Source organism: Pagrus major, chromosome 2, assembly GCF_040436345.1.
Source record: "Pagrus major chromosome 2, Pma_NU_1.0".
Lineage (NCBI taxonomy): Eukaryota > Metazoa > Chordata > Actinopteri > Spariformes > Sparidae > Pagrus > Pagrus major.
Window position 1 is genome coordinate 20,748,841 of NC_133216.1, and position 18,876 is coordinate 20,767,716.

General features: G+C 40.0%; 3 protein-coding genes across 3 annotated transcripts in view; 2 read left to right on the forward strand and 1 right to left on the reverse strand.

Annotated features, from left to right (window-relative positions):
* The window catches only part of sphkap (SPHK1 interactor, AKAP domain containing), a 58,915-nt gene extending 57,643 nt beyond the window's left edge, over positions 1-1,272 (forward strand). The window contains exon 12 of the mRNA XM_073490266.1: positions 341-1,272. Coding sequence (XP_073346367.1) covers positions 341-493 — 153 coding nt within the window. The 3' untranslated portion in view covers positions 494-1,272. The remainder of the gene's footprint in view (positions 1-340) is intronic.
* A 1,546-nt stretch (positions 1,273-2,818) lies between these two features.
* Positions 2,819-12,645, reverse strand: daw1 (dynein assembly factor with WDR repeat domains 1). The gene is made up of 13 exons (XM_073491714.1): positions 12,606-12,645; positions 12,308-12,380; positions 11,645-11,789; positions 10,284-10,342; positions 10,060-10,182; positions 9,831-9,930; positions 9,475-9,582; positions 8,741-8,847; positions 8,484-8,586; positions 7,839-7,953; positions 6,814-6,890; positions 2,971-3,133; positions 2,819-2,853 (listed from the first exon to the last, which is right to left on the reverse strand). Exons 1-13 carry the CDS (start codon positions 12,643-12,645, stop codon positions 2,819-2,821), a joined length of 1,248 nt encoding a protein of 415 aa, XP_073347815.1.
* A 1,278-nt stretch (positions 12,646-13,923) lies between these two features.
* Positions 13,924-18,798, forward strand: slc19a3b (solute carrier family 19 member 3b). The gene is made up of 8 exons (XM_073495069.1): positions 13,924-14,073; positions 14,271-14,450; positions 14,572-14,737; positions 14,877-15,192; positions 15,393-15,544; positions 17,503-17,695; positions 18,303-18,444; positions 18,646-18,798. Exons 1-8 carry the CDS (start codon positions 13,924-13,926, stop codon positions 18,796-18,798), a joined length of 1,452 nt encoding a protein of 483 aa, XP_073351170.1.
* Positions 18,799-18,876: the final 78 nt, after the last annotated feature.

Here is an 18,876-nt window from a genome sequence, read left to right on the forward strand (position 1 = left end):
AGATATACAATTTTGAAAATAAATACATATATTTTGTATTGATGACATGACCGAACCCGTCCAGAGCCTGGACATATTTTCTTAATTTTTGTCCAAACCCGTCTTGTCACAACAGATTCTGGGCATCCACGCGGTACAAAAATCATATTCTCCAGATGGAATCGAGCACACTTGTTTGGCAAAGACCTCAGCAAAAAAAAAATCACATCATTTTAAGATCGTATCCAGTGAAAATGAAATGCTAAAATTACCATTCCCACTGAAATTGTTGTTCACAATATCTATACTGTAAAAATTAGACAGCAAAGTGATATTGATGAGCATGTGTGTCTTCTCTCAGTTCCAGAGGGTGATCCACCTGATGTCTCAGAAGGCGTGGCGAATTGCGGACTTGTTCAGCGCTGTGGTTCAATTCTGTAAACTACACGAGAAAGAGGAAGAGGAGGGCCGGTCTCTGTCCAGCCTGTTTGATTGGCTGTTGGAGACCATGTAGAGCCGACTAACCTCCTCGTACTGCACACAGACACACATGCTCGCTCATCCACTCACACTCCTAACATGCTCCCAACTGTTTGCCCCACCCTGTCTCATCACACCAAGTGTCTCCTACCGCAAGCTGAAAGCACAGACGTGATCAGCATACTTGAGAAATTCATACAGTTGTGTTTTTTTGTCTTGTTCGCAGCCATGAAAAGACCAGTCTCCCTTTAATGAAAGCATGTTTTTATTTTCACCTCTTGAGTGAGACACACACTAACACAGAGCAAACTGTAGGTGTACAGGTTGGACATTCCTGATGCGAATGAACTAGCCTTCAAGAGATTATAGTCAGCAGGTTTTAACTGCTCCAGATGATATATATAAATATATATATATTTACAGATTCTCACAACCAAATTATGTGTTTATTTATTTATTTATTTATTCCAAAATGAACACACGAGGCAAAGTACCAATAGAGGACAGGAAAATCAGGTTAAATTCTCCCCACAGCTCAACACGTTCAAACCTTTTGTATCAAAAACTACTTTGTAAAAGAGGCTATCTATGGAAACGTAAGCCCAGAAAAAGCTCTATCACTTTCTTATGAGAGCCACTTAGAAGTGCACATTTGCTTAAGTAACAATGCCCATATCTTTGTTGTGTTCATTGGCCAACATACCACCTCTGTTGTGACCTTGAAATTCAGTTCAAAGTAAGTGTGTTATCTTGTTAATGGTACTTGAGAACTGATTATTTTGGATAGCTGTACTGTATATACTGTAGATTTGGAACTGCTGCACCTTGGAGTAGTGGACTGCTCTCTTTAGCTTTTACTATGTCAGGAAGACAGAGTAAGGTTTGTAATGTTGAATTTGTATGTGAATTTGGTCTGTTTATTTCTCTACTTAGTGGTACTCTAGTGTTACATCAGCATTGGGAAAAAAAAAAAAAGAAAAATCACACAACTCAGCTGTAAACTCTGTCACGGTAGAACTGAATGTATTTATCTTTTGACATCAATAAATTTCTGTGATGTGAAATACAAGCAGACTTGTTCATTCATAACATTCAGCTGAAAGGCAACTGAACCTTGTTTAGTAGAATATTTATTCACATCAGAATTAGACTGTATGTATGTCACAGATGCAGTGAGACGCAAATTCATGACAGTTGAACACCAGCTAGGAAGCTACTAAACAAACATTCATCATTGTGTGCTGTGCTTTCAGAAAATACTGCTTAATGCAGTAGGCAGTGGGAACAAAAATATCAGCTTAAATTTGTTAGCTAATAATGGCCACAGAAGATGAAAAAAAGATAAACATTTACACTCAAGCTAGTGGATGAATATTATTAAATGCAGAGGTTTTAGACATGCAGCATGTTGGATTGAAATTAGATCGAATTTGGGATGTTTAAAGCTCAGACAGTTTCTTTACACAGAACCAGTTCTCTTTATATAAATAATGTTCAGACACTGTTACTTCTACAAGCTTTCAAGAACTACTCCCACATTTTAGGAAATAGGCTTACTTAGTGTCTTAGATAAGAAGATTGAGACCACTCTCGTGTTAAATTGGAAGCTGAAGCCAGAAAATGATTAGCTTAGCCTAGCATGCTAGAGGCAGGGGAAAACAGCTACTGTATTGTCACCTTCTCTAAAGTAGATTATTTAACAACCTCAATCTGGCCCTTTGATTATCTGTTGTCAAGCACACACCTTTCTAATCTGACCCTTCTAAAAAAGTAATTGAATAGGCTAAAAGGTCTAAAATTAAAAAATCGGCTGAGCTTGATTGTTTAATTTTCAACACAAACAGAAATGTAAAAACAACAAAGTGGTCTTATGGTCTTGACTTCTGTTCTGTAACCATGTAGCGTGTTAACAACTGAGCCTTGCTAGCAGCTGTATTTTTGAACGGCGCCGGGCTAACTGTGTCCATCTGCTTCCAGTCTTTATGCCAAGCTAAGCTAATTGCCTCTTGGCTTTAGCTCCAAACTTGATGTAAATATGTATAATGTTTTCACATATTCTTGGCGTCAAAGCAAACTATTACAAAGCTGTAAAAAACCACTGACATTTTTATGAGTTAACTGGTCAAGTCCAGTACGAAGTGACAGGCAGGGAAAAAGTGACGCCTCAAACAGATTCAGTAACATGAGGCACATAAAGAGACAAATTATATAATCAGCGACGATCCACTTTAACCTTTTAATGACTTTTACTTCACTGTGACTGCAGGTTTTTTTGATAGTGGGTCATTAACGCTCGACACGAATTGATCATTGTGTCCTTGTCATGTCTGCCTGAGCTTCGACATGGTCAAGGGAAGGGTCAGTACCAGATCCGACATGTGTTATCCTTGCTACCTGCAGGAGAGCACAAACACAAACGTGTACCATGTGCAATTAAGCATTTCTTAAGGCTAGAGAGGAGCTGCTCAAAGCTACATTTCAACACTGTGTGTGTTTGTGGACAGTGTATACCTGTAATGATCGTGTCGCCCTCATAGTTGAAAACACAGGAGAAGATCTCGTCAGTGTGTCCCTCCAGAACTTGTTGGCAGACACCTGACTGAACATCCCACAGACGAGCTGTCTTGTCTGAGCTGGCAGTCAGGACCCTGCTGCCCTGGGGGCTGAAACAGATCTACCGAGAGAGACAGGCGTGTTAGTCTTATTCAGAGTTGGATGAGTGTGTGCTACATGAGTGATAAAGTGGGCAAGAGGGAGACTGCTGAAAAATAGATTATGCCAGAAGTGACTGAAGTGACAAAGGCGGGGGAAAATGAGTGAGTTTAGAGCAATTTCACCACCTCAGCAGCATTATTCCACAGAGGTCATTCAACTTTAAATACTTAAGGAGGATTAAGGCACCAGTGGCGCCACACAGTGAAGAGTTTTTCCAGTTGAGTATTATGAAAATCATTGCTGAGGCTGATTGTGTTAGATCCCGGGGTTATCATTCCCTGAATGGGTTTATATCCCAACAGTGAGGTAAAGGCAGAGATGATTAAATGAAGCTGGCTCTAGATGGCCATGAAAGTAAAGTGTGTTTTTATTAAAACTCTAAACTGAGCACCAAGGAGCGACCATAGACAGGAAATGGAAACTGACGAGAGAAGAAGCTGACAAAGATAGAAGACGGGCGGAAGAAGATGAGAGTGGGAGCACTGGCAGGTACAGAAATGGAATAAAAACAGTTTTAAATGGAAGAAGAGGGGAAAAGAAAACATTCAGGAAAGAGGATACAATGAGAAAGATGTATAAATAAACAAGACTAAAGCTGTGCCCCAATTTCATATTACATTACAATTCTAACCTCATTTACTAAATAGTGGGTTCACACTGCAAAAGTTGATTTTTTAATGTGTGCTGTTGATGGATGCATAACCCAAGGTACCATGTTCTTTAGGGGTGACTTCACTGGTTTCAAAAAGAAGTCTGATTGTATGTAAGCCTATGAGAAAATGACCCAACATCTCACTTGATTTGTTACCTCAGTAAACACTTTCCTAACAAGTTTATGGTCTCAATTGCTTGTTTCAATTCTTCTTCAACGCAGCATGATGTTCATTTTGTAAATTATGGTCCAATTTGGAGTAAAATAGACGATAAAGCAGGATATGCTTCAAGAAGTGGCTACCTTGCGATTGACAAGTCACTACCACGGCACTTCCTGGGGTTCTCAGTCAGATCCAGTCAGTATTGTACCCCACTCCACCCTCTCGTACAATTATGGTACTGCTAAACTCAGTGCCTCAAAACAGTCGCTCACAACCCAATGGAAGATATTATGATGGCTTCACACTTTGTAGGTCTGCCTCAAGCAGTCATTATCCAAAAATTAAACTGTCTTTCTTTAAAAACGTATGTGTATGTGTCATCTTCTTCATCATATCTCCAAATTAAGAAATAAATTGTATAAAAATGGGCTCATTGGTTATTCCACCATTTTGCTTGCCCCTTACTCTGCACATAGAGTAGGTATAGAAAACAGACGGATGAACTGGGCAATAATGTGTGGTCACAGAGATGTGTATTTGTAATTTTATCCACCATTGCCTCTTCATCACATGGTCACTAGGTTGTAGTCATGGGATGTGCATGTATTTAGCTATGAGACTGTTTAACCTTCGCCATCTTGTTTGTAGAAGAAAAATAGGTATAAGTAATAGGTTAGGTACTAGGACTGTAATAATTACTTGATTAATTGACTGGTCGATCGAAAGAAAACTGATCACCAAGTATTTTGAAAATCAAAAACATGTTTCAGTCATTTTTCAAGCAGAAATTGCAAACATTTGCTGGTTCCAGCTTCTTATATGTAAGGATTTCAGTTTTTCTTTGTCATTTATCATAGAAAATGAATGAATTGTTAAAATATTTGACAGACTAATCGGTATTGAAAATAATTGTTATTTGCAGCCGTGTTAGGTACTAAGTGTAATATCAATACACGTTTTTCTACCAGGCGCCACAAATGTGCCATTTACTCAGCCATCTTTTCTCTTCAGCTTTGAAACACTGTGCTGTCAATGTGCCCCACACATTTCACAATAATGTGACATTTGGATTATGAAAAATCTTGTGTGCAAACGTTACACTGGCATTCAGTGCAAGAATAAAGCTAATGGAGCGACCAACATGGAAAGGATTTTTCCTTCTGGAGGGGACAAAATATTTGAAAACAAAAGGCCTTGTGGATTCCTGACATGACATTGTAGAAACATGCATTCAGGTCTTAAGAATCAGTCATTAACAGGTTACCATTCATATTTCACAGATTTAAAACCAGAAAATGCTGAACGGTGAATTAATTAGAGGTGGCATACTGAGACACATTTTAAAATAACAGCCTACAGCGAGAAATAGAGGGAGAGGCCGATGGGGAAAAAAAAGAAAATCGTGGTCATGGTTAAGAAGCATGGAGAGGAGGGGGAGAGGTGTCCTGTTAGGCAGAGATTAGTGTCATAATCCTCTGGAATGATCCTCCATCCAGCCTATTTATGACTGACTGACTGCCTGATGTGTGTCAGTAAACAGATGCAACTTCTCAGCCCCTCGTACACAGAAACCCAGGCAGACAGAGCCTGCAGGACACACACACTTATGCAGAGCAAAACACCTGGAGAATGGTGAATGGGTAAAATCACTCGCATTAAAGTACAAGGTCAGTGCGGGGTCAAAAAAAAAACACCTTATAACAAAGTGTGTGTTTGTTGGACTCAAAGCCATGTTACACTGGGTTAAAGGGCGTGTGACTCCATGTGATGGCACGGGTACAACATTTGGTGCTCTGAGTTCAAAGGCTAATAACACAAGGTCAAAGCACGCTCACTTACTGTAGGGTCAGGGATGACAGATGGTATTTGTAATTTCCCATGGAGAAAATACTGACATCTAGTTTGGAGGCCAAAGATTCAATTAGTCAGATCAACGGAAGCATCACTACAGTCCCGTGTCCTACTTGCTGAGCTTTACCATGTGACACAGTGAGCACAAAACAGCCTGAAGCCTGGACTCCTGTCCCTACACTTCAGCGTCACAGTTTATCCCATGTTAACAAGGCACGTACAGGCGATATCCTATTTGCAGCACTGCCCAGCAGATATAGTGATTGAGTAACATCCACCATGTTAACCAAAATCACAAACCCTTTCACACCTGCTTGTAGCCTGGTGCATCCGTTAACTTGTGGTTTTGCCTCATGGCCAATTGTAATAATACTTACACCCAAACATGTCTGGGAAATGATGGTCAGATTAAAGTTTTTAAAGATTAGCATTATAAATAGCTAAAATTAAATTTCCTGTTATCATGTCCATTGATATACAAGTTTGACAGGAAGTAAATGTGGTCCCTGCTGTTTCCTATTCATTTCCTAGCCATAAATAATAAATAAAACAATTCTGATGAAATAGAAAACCTAGGTAGTGACTCATTTCTGTGCTACTCTCTGCTCCACTAGCCTTCATTATACAATGCATGGCTCTAAAAAGCTGAAACATGTGCAATGGTTTTGTGACCATACAGCTCTTGATAGCCTTAGAGAGACACAATCTAATAGACTCCTTGTTATATCTTTGTTAAACTGAGAAGGTGTTAAAATTTTACATGATAGATAATAACTGAGCTTATCACAGAGACAAAGTACTCAAGTTCTATTCAAAAAGCAAAGAAAAAAATAATAAAAAGCTGTATTACAGAACAGAGGCTCGTAAAACAAAAACTAGCAGCAGATGGGGCGAGACTTTGGCTCTCTGTGGTGACATAAAACAACTTTTCACAGGCTATGGCAGAGAAGCCATTTAGGGTCACGTGACTTACCTTGGAGATCTCTCCATCGTGGCCCTCTAGGGTCGTGAGACACTGATGTGTGTTTGCACTGAACACTCGTGCTGTACCTGACAGAAAGAGGAACAGGCAGGGCTGTTGGTGTACACGCACTGTACTCTTTTAAGATGTCACAATGTTGATTTTGTTGCATGTTGCCTTAGGAACCAGCAGACACCCAACACATAAAAACATAGCCAAGATTTATGGCAAAAGGGAGAAAAAAAATATTTTTGCAATTTTAAAGCAACATTATGTAACTTTTTCACCTAAAATATCAGCTTCAGAATCATGTTGATGGTACAGTGTCTTGTAATAGTGTGAATGGTGTCTCTGTCTCAGCCCCCCATCACTTGTTTCTGCACTATGTAACTCCAGTGAGAGGGTAGAATCACAGCGTTACATACATGTTTACTTCAACATACAAGTTTTCAACACATGACATTGTTATGATGTAATGAGTTTTGTTTGTAGTTAGCACCTACATTACATCTGACAAATTGTTACAGACCTGGGATTTATATTTATGACAGTGTTGAAACTGTGGGGCGCGCAAGATCGCACAAAATGGCAATTTCTACATTATGTTGCTTTAAAGTAAACCTCAGGCATGTGATCAAAAGGAAAAGTGGAAATGTGTAAAATATAAAATCCTAAATAAGAAATGAACTGGTGCAGCGTTTTTATAATCTCCTCGGGGCCTCCTGCCCTGCTTGTTTTAGATGTTTCCTGTCTCACCACACCTGAATCAAATGAATGGGTCGTTATCAGGCAAGCTGATTATTTGAATCAGGCATGTTGGAGTAGGGGAACATCTAAAACATGCAGAGTAGGGTCCCTAAAGATAAGAAATGAAAATAGTATTCACTGTACACCAAAAAACATAAACAATTATATATGTATACAGTATGTACAACCTACTGTATATGTATGTATACTGTATTTAAAGACATATAATACTATAATAGTGTAACTTAACAAGTAATGTTAACTCTAAGTAAATGACATGTTGGTCTCACCATCAGCAGACGCAGTAGCAATGAGTTGACCACTTAAATCAAAACACACATCCAGCACCTCTTCTTTGTGTCCAACTAGGGTGGCCACACACTTTCCACTGCCTGTCTCCCACAACTGCAAATACATACACATGTAACACAGAACAATCTGAGTGACGTGATTATAAACACACACACACACACATACACACACACGGGCAGAAAACACATGAGCACCAAAACTAGGACACACACGTGTGAACAAAACACATACGCAGTCTCATGAAATATGCTAGCATGTAGCTGTTAGCCTTCTTATGTGGCGTTACTTTAACCATCTCTCCCAGAGGAATGCAGTGAGGTGGATAATTCTTACTTGTGAGCATGACTCATCTTGGCATAATTAAGGAATTAGGATTTAATTTTTGCTCCTTTAAATAATGGAGACCTCAGAGACAGGAGGTGGAGAGAGACGGAGAGTGTGAAAAGGAGGAGGGTGGATATGAATGACAAGCTTAAAATGCTAAATAAATGAAGAACTATATTGCTGTAGTCAAAATATATATATTTCTAGTCTGTAAAGGGACATTTTTGCAGAATTATTTTGTTGAAATGGAGTTAAATAAAAAACATGCAACTAGCAAACACAATTGCATCATAGTTCACCTTGCAGGTTTTGTCCATGGAGCCTGTGACTATGAGAGAGCAATCCCAGTTAAACTGAACGTTGCTGATTTCCCCCCTGTGACCAATCAGAGTGTGGACTCGTCTGAAAAACAAAGCAAAACAAAACAGAAAACACAGCGGTCAGTTGTGCACTCCTGTATGCAGAATGTTTAGGAGCGAATCAATGCATGCACTGTATAGTATAACTGATGACACACGTCGATGCACACATTTAAATAACAGTGACGATGTCTGACCTTCCTGAAGCAACATCCCATATAGCAACTGTGTGGTCAAAGGAGCCAGTGACGAGCTGATTTCCCACTGTGTTAAAGCACAGAGAGAGGACCTCTGCAGTGTGACCCTGGAGGAAATCAAAAGACAGCATGATCCCTCACTGACTAATTTCTTTTTTCTTTCAAACCCCCTCTCCTTCTATGTGCCTGTATGGATGAAAATGCACATCAACAACCCAATATTATTTATTCAAACAAACATACAGACCTAAGCCTAAAGGATAGACTCTTGAATTCTTGATATGAATAAATAAAAATAAGCATATGCTCGAGATTCTGTGCTCAATTGACTGCTGTCAGCGTGATTGATTCTCCGTGGTGTGAAGAAGTGAAAGAACAGAGAGAGCTGCAGAGTGTTGCCTCTGACTGAGACAGAGCCAGCCGACCAACCAGTCACACCACGAACCCACGTGCAGTTTGTACATCAAAGAGAGCGCACTGCTTCCCTCAGAGGGGGTTATGAGAGTTATTATTAAAGAGTTACAGCTACATTTCCCACCAGATCAGGGGTGGATATGTGGGGTAGAAAAAGTGCCGGCCATCAGCAGGAGTAACAACACTCAATTAAGGAGTAATTACTCTTAGTAGTGAATGAAAAGTTAATCGATGCATTATTAATGAATGAATGTGAGTCATATCAGAAAAAGGAGAAAGAGAGGCATTGGGATATAGTAAGTAAAGAAAAGATAACTCACAGTCAGAGTGGCCACCTCCTCCCCAGTCTCCACATCCCACAGCTTGGCAGTGGCATCCATGCTGCCTGTGGCCACCAGTGTACTCTGGGGGTTGAACGCCAGGCACACCTACACAATACAACCACACAATACTCTGACACAGAGCCAAAAGGGATTTGGCAGACTGATCTATTAACGAAGCACTGAACATAACACCAAAGTAAAAGCATTAATATATGCAATTTAAATGCTCAGCTGGGCCTAACTGTAAAGCCCTTTATAGAGCAGCCTATAGTATAGTTTGATTACTTGTGCAGCACTGCTAAAAATAAACAAAAACATTTATAATTTTCACTTAACCAGGGTGTCATACATACTATTTCTGCCATGTGTCCGCGAAAGGTATGAAAACATTTGCCCGTCTCAGCACACCACAGTTTGCAGGTCTTATCAAAAGAGCCGGTGGCAATCTTGTCTCTAAGTTTCAGAAAGATCAAATAAAGCAAAGAAACTGTCATTTGTAAGATGAACAGCCTCTCTGAAAGGCTAAGTACGTAGAGCAATGTTCTCAGTTGCTGTTAAGGTTTTGCTGACACAGCTCATTACCCATAGGGGTTGTTGAAGGTAATCGCATACACCACGTTTCTGTGACCCTCCAGCGTGTGCAGCTCTCTGCCTGAGGCTGTGTCCCAAACTCTACATGTCCTGTCATAGCTCCCAGTTATAAACCTGCAGAGTGTTAGAGAGAACAATAAACAACAACAACAAAAATACATTGCTTTTCCTGAACTCCACAGTGCCAGACTTTTGTGCGTTGCAGATAAACCTACCTTGACCCTGATTTGTCAAAGGCAACATTTGTCAGTGGCAGTATGTGTGCCTTGAGCTCCTGCAAAAAAAGACCAGAGAGAGATTAGAAAAAATAACCTCCAAGGCATTGTAGTTATTTACTTCATTCATCTTTAAGATTACCCATGAAGTGCCCATATTTAATTCCTCTGACTTTGATGTAAAGGAAAGACCTCTCCCTCCTGGCTCTTGTGAGGGAAATTCTCGAATGTCACTTAATTATTTTGATATGTTATTCTTGCATATGAAATCTAACAAATATTGTGTAACATTCATGTGTGTGTAGTGTGAAAACTTATGTTTGTGGGCCTCCTTTTGTTTCTGTCTGGTGATAGTTGGTTGTAGAGCATATGTGATATAGAGGGTTGTAAAAACTAATGTAGGTAAGAACTCAGTTAAGGAATTCATCCTGAAGGGTGTTTTTAACCTCTACTGTGTGACCTCTGGGGATATATGTTCTGACAATGGTTGATGTATAACACATTACCTATGGAAAGAAGGTATATGTTAATTATTAATATGTTGTTGTTTAATTTGAGGTGGATGTGGAAATGGTGAGAATGTTATTTCAAGTGAGTTCACATGTAACCTTGTGACCGCTGCAATTGTGTATTGGTCTTGCAATTATAAAGGATGAGGAGAGACTGCCTCTCTTCAGTCATCATCTATGCGCTGCTGAGGTGTGCCTCTTGCCTGCCAGCAATAAAGAACTTCTAGAAAAGAAATATTGTGTCAAACTTGGTGTTTTGACCAACTCTCATCTGCACTAGACAAGTGATTGATTTTCAGTTGCCACGACACTCTGCAGTGGTGGAAGGATTTGCTCTCCTTATGCAGAACAATCTCTCGCCAGTTTCATGACTATCCTCTGACTTACTGCCCCCTAACCCACCCTGACCTCGTACCAATTAAGTCTTGTGTATTATATCTAAGACACTCATGCAGCACCTGTATCATGTTATCAGGCAGACTGTTGGCATGTTTCTAATTGTTAAAACATAGTAACCTAACCACTGCTGCTCTCTAGTGCCTCTTTTGAGCACTGGCATATTTCACTACTCAAACTCCTCACTGTCCACATATGTACAGAACATTCACAAAGAACAAAAACCAATGAACTAATGTACTGCTGTAATCAGCTGATGTTGCAAAATGTTTCATCATCCAAAATCTTTACTCTTGCCTGTGTGTAACATAAACACACAGCTGGACAGAAAGATAGAATAATCATGGAAAATGAATGAAAGGATGTCTTCACCAACAGCTGCTTAATAGATACTATATCACTGTGTTGATTTATTTATTATTGACCAGTAATGCCAGTATCAGTTTTATGTCTGACCTTCATGAAACAGAACCTGTGGTGGTCATGCTGCCCCTGTTTCTGCTGAAGTCGAACGATCAGCTGTTTGACCTGATCAGCCCGGGAGTCTGTGATCAGAGGCTCTGATCGCCTGATTTCTGCCACCAGCTCCTCTGGGTTTGTTCTGCATGGTGGGGAAAATGCGACTTTTAAACCTCAGACCACCCGATGGTGATACTTTGAAAAGTGATAACATGACTTTTATTAAGTAATTGTAAAGGTTAAAAACATCAGTTGCAACTCATCCAAATAATGTTTATAAATGAACCACACAGTATTTATTATTATGAACATCAATTGCAACTTTCCAATAAACAATTGCTTATAAGTCGTTTATAAAGCATTTCATTGCTTGTCAACAGTGAAATAACTGTTAAATAAAGTTTAATTACCTATGAATTTGCCGTTTTTAATTATATGTAATTGTTTATTTTAATGACATGATAGATATTAAAAAGTCTTACCAAATATATGAATGTATTAACATATCAAAGACCCAGAAAAAAATACTGAGGACATGACCTCAGTGGCCTCAATGGTAGCCTGCTCCTACATAGTTATTATGACATCACACTTATCAATTAGCCACTGTGCTGTTGGCTATCTTCATAAATGTTACAATATATGATACAACTCACGCACTCTGGAGTCAAATCCAGAAGGTCGATTGATTTGGTCCTCAATTGTCCTCCTTTGTCATATTCCAGGATTATACCTGATAGCAGAAAAACAATTTAAACCAGGAGCGGCTATTCATGTCGGCCAAACTAGCATTCACTCAGCTAACGCTAACCAACATGGTGTTGGAGCTAGTTATGTAAGCATACAGTAAATTGTTGTCAAAGTTGAAAAACAGTCCTCTACAACAGCGGGACGTTCCCTTCAGACGAAGTGACGTTACAGCTGGGACACCTTTGAGTAATGAAATTATTTGTATTACCTGGTGGATAATATCTGAGAAGGAACCGCTTTAGTTTCATGTTTCCATGTGTTTGGGTTAGCTAGCTACTTCACATCACCTATCAACAAACCGTTGCTATGGCGACACACTCGCGGCACATGCCCACGTGCAGTCACGACGCATGCGTAGTACGAAGATAAGATCTCAACAGCTCCGGAGGCTTCTTCCCTTTTATTTTGAAATTGTACTACAATGGATCGGGTACGGAGATAATACGTCAATGTTTTGCTCTGAAGAGAACGGAGCACAGAATGTAAACAAAATTATATATCAACAGACAAACATAATACAAAATAAATAAATTAAATGAAAAATAACAGTACTAATAAATCAGAAGCTAGGGGGTCTCTGCTAATAATCCTGAGGCATCGATAATGTCCAGAAGTTTCCTTGGTGTTTTCTTTCTCATATATTTTCGTGAATTGTAATACAATGAAAGTTCCCTCATAAAAAACATCAATAGGGGTTGTGTTTTGATACATTTACATTTGTGGAGGAAAATTTACTTAAAAGAAACGAAATATTCGAGAAAACGTCATATTTCTTATCTTCCATTATAATTCCAAAGTATTGCTATAAAGGCAAAAGACAAATAAATGATCTGTAGTCTGTGTTTCTTCATCACAGCAAGTGCAGTTATCGCGATCATTGTTGAATCTTTGTTAAATACTTTGAATGAAGTTCTCTTTTTTTTAACTAGGCTGACAAAAGGTATGAGAAGCTGAGTTCCTGCTGAACTGAACTGAAATGACTTTCTCATGGCAAGGTCTGTCCAGCTGCTTATTGCTGTTTTTTGGGAGACTCAAGGACCTCCCATTACAACTTATTTGGGTTGTATATGGTGAATAATTCTAATATTTTCATATTTAAATGTTACTGTTTTTACAGCTGTTGACATATTTCTTTTTGAGAAATGATTAATCATTTACTAATTACTTTGCTGCAGAAGTGGAGTGATCTTATTTCTGAACTCAATTTGCCCGCCTCTGCTTTACAATAACACGTTTCTCTTTGTTTAATTGTTTGATATAATCTATCAGAGGCTTGTACCTGAAGAAAGCCTCATTTCATCAACTCTCAGCTATCCTTCTGTTTCCTAACAGTTCAAAGTCTATTGTTAATGAATTGTGACAAAGGCACGTGCAGATCATAAAGATAAATTGCTCCGAGGAACACTCACTAGCACTTACGGGATAGGCCAGGTAGTCAGACTAAAAATTAAGACCAAGTTTTCAGGCAGCACTCCTGGAAATAAATACCAAAGAAGATCCCTGGGAGATTCTTCTCAGGTAAAAGCATGGCGTGTTGGGCCAAGCTGGAGTCCTCCAGCTGGATTTATCCCACCGCACTCCTGTCCCTCTATGGGTTTTTTGCAAACTGCAGAGTAGCAGAGCCCTTCCTCACACCATACCTAATTGGACCATACAAGAACATCTCTGAAGAAGTGGTAAGAATGGCAGACACATACATAGTCCTCTGTGCAAACACAGAATTCATTTACAGTCGGTGTCTTTTATTAGGAGTACTTCTATGAGATCAACCGCTCTTCGGTTTTGATTGATGATGAGATATGCATGCCCCTGATATGAGATAGGCATGCCAGGATCAGCATCTTGTTCTCTGGTGCTTGTTGTTTCCCCACAGGCGACCAACTACCTGTTCCCTATCTGGACATACTCCTACCTGGCGTTCCTTTTCCCCATTTTCCTCCTGACTGACTTCCTGAGGCATAAACCCCTCATTATGCTGCAGGGGCTCTTCCTGGTCACCAACTACATCCTGCTCTGCTTTGCCCCGGGTCTGCCTGCCATGACCTTCCTTCAGGTCCATTGAAACACAGTTGGCAATTGTTGAAAATCCAACATATATTTCTCAAATAATTCAGAAGACTTCAGTCCTGCTGTTAAAAATGACTGAAATCTCAACTGTTCCGTCCAAACAACAGGTCAACTATGCTGTTGTGACGTCCTCAGAGGTGGCCTACTTCTCCTACATTTACAGTGTGATTCCAGTTGAGAATTACCAAAGAGCCACTGGTTACCTGCGGAGTGCCATGCTGGCTGGATATACATTTGGTGCCAGCCTGGGCCAAATGCTCATCTCCCTGGCAGGTAGGGTATCCTAGCCGATATAGTTAAATATTCTCTCCTCATTAAGGTAAAGGCACATTCACTGCAAAGAAAATTATAAAGGACCTGCACTGAACTAACTCCAAAATTTGAGCAAGCACTGATGAGCTCTAATCAACAGGAGTGGACTACTTCTACATCAATGCTATCACTCTGGGGATTGTAAGCATGGCTTTTCTCATCTCCTTCTGGTTGCCCATGCCCCAGAGGAGCCTGTTCTTCAAAGGCAGAGAGGCTGCAGCTGTGGGCCCGCAGTCCCAGCAGGAGGGGCTGCCGGGACCGAATAGGTCTGAGGAGCCGGTGATGTATAAGGACGAAGCTGGCTCGGAGAGAGAGAAGATGGAGCATGATGGCAGTACTGGCTGGTGCCGAGGGGAAAATGTGGCCTCCGCGGCCCATCTACTTTGGCAAAGCTTCAAGGAGTCGTATTCTTCCAGGCATTTACTTTTTCACATTTTTTTTTTCAATACACATTACACTTTGAATGTAGATCTGCTGAGCCCACACCTCTTGTCCTGTATGATTATTCAATGTTTTTCTAGAATGTATTCACATAGTATTACTTTATTAGATAGAATTAAAAGCCTTCTAGTTACAATCATGATGATAATGTGTTTTAATTATGCCCACCATGCAGGCGTTTAATCTACTGGTCCCTGTGGTGGGCTCTGGCCACAGCTGGCTACGTGCAGATTTTCAACTACATCCAGCTGATGTGGAACCATATAGAACCATCTGCCACATCGTCCATCTACAACGGAGGTGTAGAAGCTGCGTGCTCTCTTGTGGGTAAGACTGGTTGATAGTGTGTGTGTGTGTGTGTGTGTGTGTGTGTGTGTGTGTGTAAGAGAGAAAAAGGTTCCTATCTCCAAGCTCACTCAGTCTGATCTGGTATCATCATGTAGAGAAATTAATTAATTAAGTCTGGAAATATTCTATATTTTTCTTAATGTCAGCAAACCCCATCGAATAATCATATATCCTGTGTCGCCAAGGCTTATTCTTCTGTGCTGCATACATCCATTATTGTCCAAAAAAGCACATCAACGAGCCACACTATTGCACTGGATCATATGCTCCATTATTACAATGAATATGGCCACTGTAGGTAATTTTGAGTCAAAATATTACCTTCCAATATTGAATAAATATTGAATAAATGCATAAAAAAATAAATATGCCAATGCAATATTTCCCAAAATAAATAAGTGGGGCAATAAAAATATAAATGGGTTTTTATTTTTAAAACTTCATTTTTCAAAGGAGAACTTTTATTTATTTCAGGAGACTTTTTATTCCCAATTTTTTTGGCAGTTGGCATCAACCAGAACCCTCGAGTAGAGACAGTTGAATCATCTCTGTTTACTCCAATGGATCATTATTTTTAAAGCAATGGCGAAACGTGGAGCCTCTCAATAGTTCCCAGAAGTTAACTGCAAGTAATAGCAGCCCAGTACTGTAAATCAATCAATCAATAACTTGTGTATTAACTACAGACTGCCAAACATTGGACTTAGAACGTCCTAGAACTATCTTAAGCACTGTGAATCTCTTTTTTAATCATTTATTTATTTATTCATTTATTTAATATCGGCTAAAATGGCATTCCATAGTGGACATTATCAAAAAGCAGAATAACAAAATAACAAGAGAAATAACAAAAGAAAGAGAAGAGACGAGAAGAGAAAGTTGCTTTTGGACCACAGAAGCAGGAAATTGCAGAGGGGATGGGCAGAAGATTGCAGCACAACCACATTATATAGACCACAATAAAATTTAACAATGTTATTAAAACCTTCCATGTCTGATGGCACATAGTCCTATAAAAAGTTGCAATTAAAAGGAAACAACCATGCTATTTTTGGCTCTATGGGATACCTGATTAAATGTAAAATTTGTATTGATTTTAAAAGGGAATGGCAGCGCCATGGTCCTGTTGGCCTACTCTCAACCTGGCTCAGCCTGAGAAGAAGAAGAGTAATTGCTTCAATTAAGAAGAAAGCGTTAGGAGGTAATGGGTTCTCTGATTATTGCTGATAGTTGATTCCAGCAGCCAGGTGGAAGTGGTTCATCATAATGGACAGGTGCTGTGGAGGCCAGTGAAGGCATGTGTAATGTGAGAAATTAATAGTTTTGAATTCAGTAATCAATGTATGGTAGAGAACATATCAGGATGTGAGAGGAGGGTAGATTTCCCTTTAAGGTGTAAGGGTCAGAAAGTCACATGAGGGGCAATTTTATCTGCCTGAGGTGTTTACAGGAAGGTAGATAGGATGACATTTACTGTCCTAATAAAACACCAACAAGGGTTACTCTGCCCTGGGAGAAGCATGATCAACACAAACATCAGGGGATCATTGTTTTGGGAAGAAATGATTAACAACTGTCTCTAAAAGTATGTAACCCCTACTCTGTTGTATTTAAGTCGGAAACATTTGGAAGACTGCAGAGAACACTTCGGGCCTTCTCTTCATGCTGCATGTATTAAAGAGATCTCATTCATCACACTGAGTCTCAAATTCTTCAGAGAATTAGCAACTCTCAACCTCAACAAGGAGAATTTCCCTTACAGTGCACATTAGGGTTTTGTTTAGAGGCCATGTTACCATCAATACCAACATTCAAGGAAAGAAATGTTGTTGTCAGGATTAATAGATGAATCACAACAAGAATGCACATGCACAGTGGAGGTGTTGTGCACAGGAATGACAGATAAATCACTTTTGTCTTTCTCCTCTATGGGCCAGGTGCTGCAGCAGCCTTCTCCGTGGGCCACCTCAAGGTGACCTGGACCGTGTGGGGAGAGCTGGCACTAGGGTTGTTCTCAGCTGTAGCCACGGGTGCCGTCTTTCTAATGGCGTTCACCAGCAGTATCTGGGTGTGCTATGGTGGTTATGTCATATTCAAGTCCTGCTACATGTTTCTCATCACCATCACAACGTAAGTTCACTGTAGAATTTCTCTAAATAAAACTTTTATCTGCAGTGTTAAGCTGTGTTTCCACCGCAGGAACATTCCCGAACGAGTAGGAGCTTTGGAGGAAGTCACTGCAGGGATCAGGGTCTAAATTAAGTTCCCTCAAACAAGTCACTGCATGGGGAGTATGTAGTACTTCAGGACCTGGGGGGCCATTGCATATTAAAATACAATGAAAATTAGTTCAGCAGCAATGCATATGTGTGATCACCCCCATGTGTGAAAAAATGCAAGTGCCCTCTTTGATGCCACTATGGTAGATGAAACATATATAGTCCTCTCTAGGGTGCCTTTCCAATGGACAAAGCGTAGTGAAGTGCCCTTTCTACACTATAAATATATCACGACTTTCTGCAGGCTGGTGCCCTCCTGCATACATGTGGTTCCCTTTTTACTTTTTGTAAAAAGTGATGTTCAAATTGCTTATTTTGTCCAACCAACATCTCAAACCCATAAACCTTTACAATGATATACAATGAAAAGCAGAAAACGCTTACTTCGCATTGCTTATAAATATCTATGCTAGTCTAACCATGTTCTCTCATAAATTATAAGCACTATGTTATTTTAGATTTCAGATAGCAGCCAACCTATCCATGCAGTGCTATGCTCTGACATTTGGGATCAACACGTTTGTGGCCCTTCTGCTGCAGACCATTTTAACCTTCATAGTTGTGGATGAAGCTGTACTGGGACTGGACATTGTGACGCAGGTATGTCTGTCTTACTTTATAACTTCTTCAATTCTAATGGCAGCATACAGATATTTAACACTGACCATCTCTGGGTGAACTGTAAGAACATGTGAGGACAGGGCGACACCTGGTGGTTATCATTCACTGTTGCATGCAGACATTTTTGGTGAGGCCTGTTTTTTAACAGGAGTACAATGACAATGGTGGCTTTCTCTGCAGTTCATTATTTACGGAAGCTACTACGCTGCCATCTCTGTGCTGTTTCTGATCCGAGGGAGCTACACCGCCTGCACAAGTCAACGTAGTCCAGAGCTCACAGATACCAAGGAACAAGAGCCCAGTGTGGAGGTGATCTCTGCTGAACGCTTCTGAGCAAGGTCAACAAACTGTTATAGTCTTGTTCTGTTCCAATTGGTCATGGGGATTAAGTTAATTATGAATCATTCAACA

What these genes read in the sequence shown, in the direction of transcription:
- slc19a3b (XM_073495069.1), top strand. Translation starts at nt 13,924, where the DNA reads ATGGCGTGTTGGGCCAAGCTGGAGTCCTCCAGCTGGATTTATCCCACC. An exon ending in CTGCCATGACCTTCCTTCAG is followed by an intron (nt 14,451 to 14,571) that starts GTCCATTGAAAC and finishes TCCAAACAACAG; the next exon opens with GTCAACTATGCTGTTGTGAC. An exon ending in AAGGAGTCGTATTCTTCCAG is followed by an intron (nt 15,193 to 15,392) that starts GCATTTACTTTT and finishes CCCACCATGCAG; the next exon opens with GCGTTTAATCTACTGGTCCC.
- daw1 (XM_073491714.1), bottom strand. Translation starts at nt 12,645, where the DNA reads ATGAAACTAAAGCGGTTCCTTCTCAGATATTATCCACCAG. An exon ending in ACAGGTTCTGTTTCATGAAG is followed by an intron (nt 10,343 to 11,644) that starts GTCAGACATAAA and finishes CTTTTTTTGCAG; the next exon opens with GAGCTCAAGGCACACATACT. An exon ending in GGGCGACACGATCATTACAG is followed by an intron (nt 2,854 to 2,970) that starts GTATACACTGTC and finishes GCTCTCCTGCAG; the next exon opens with GTAGCAAGGATAACACATGT.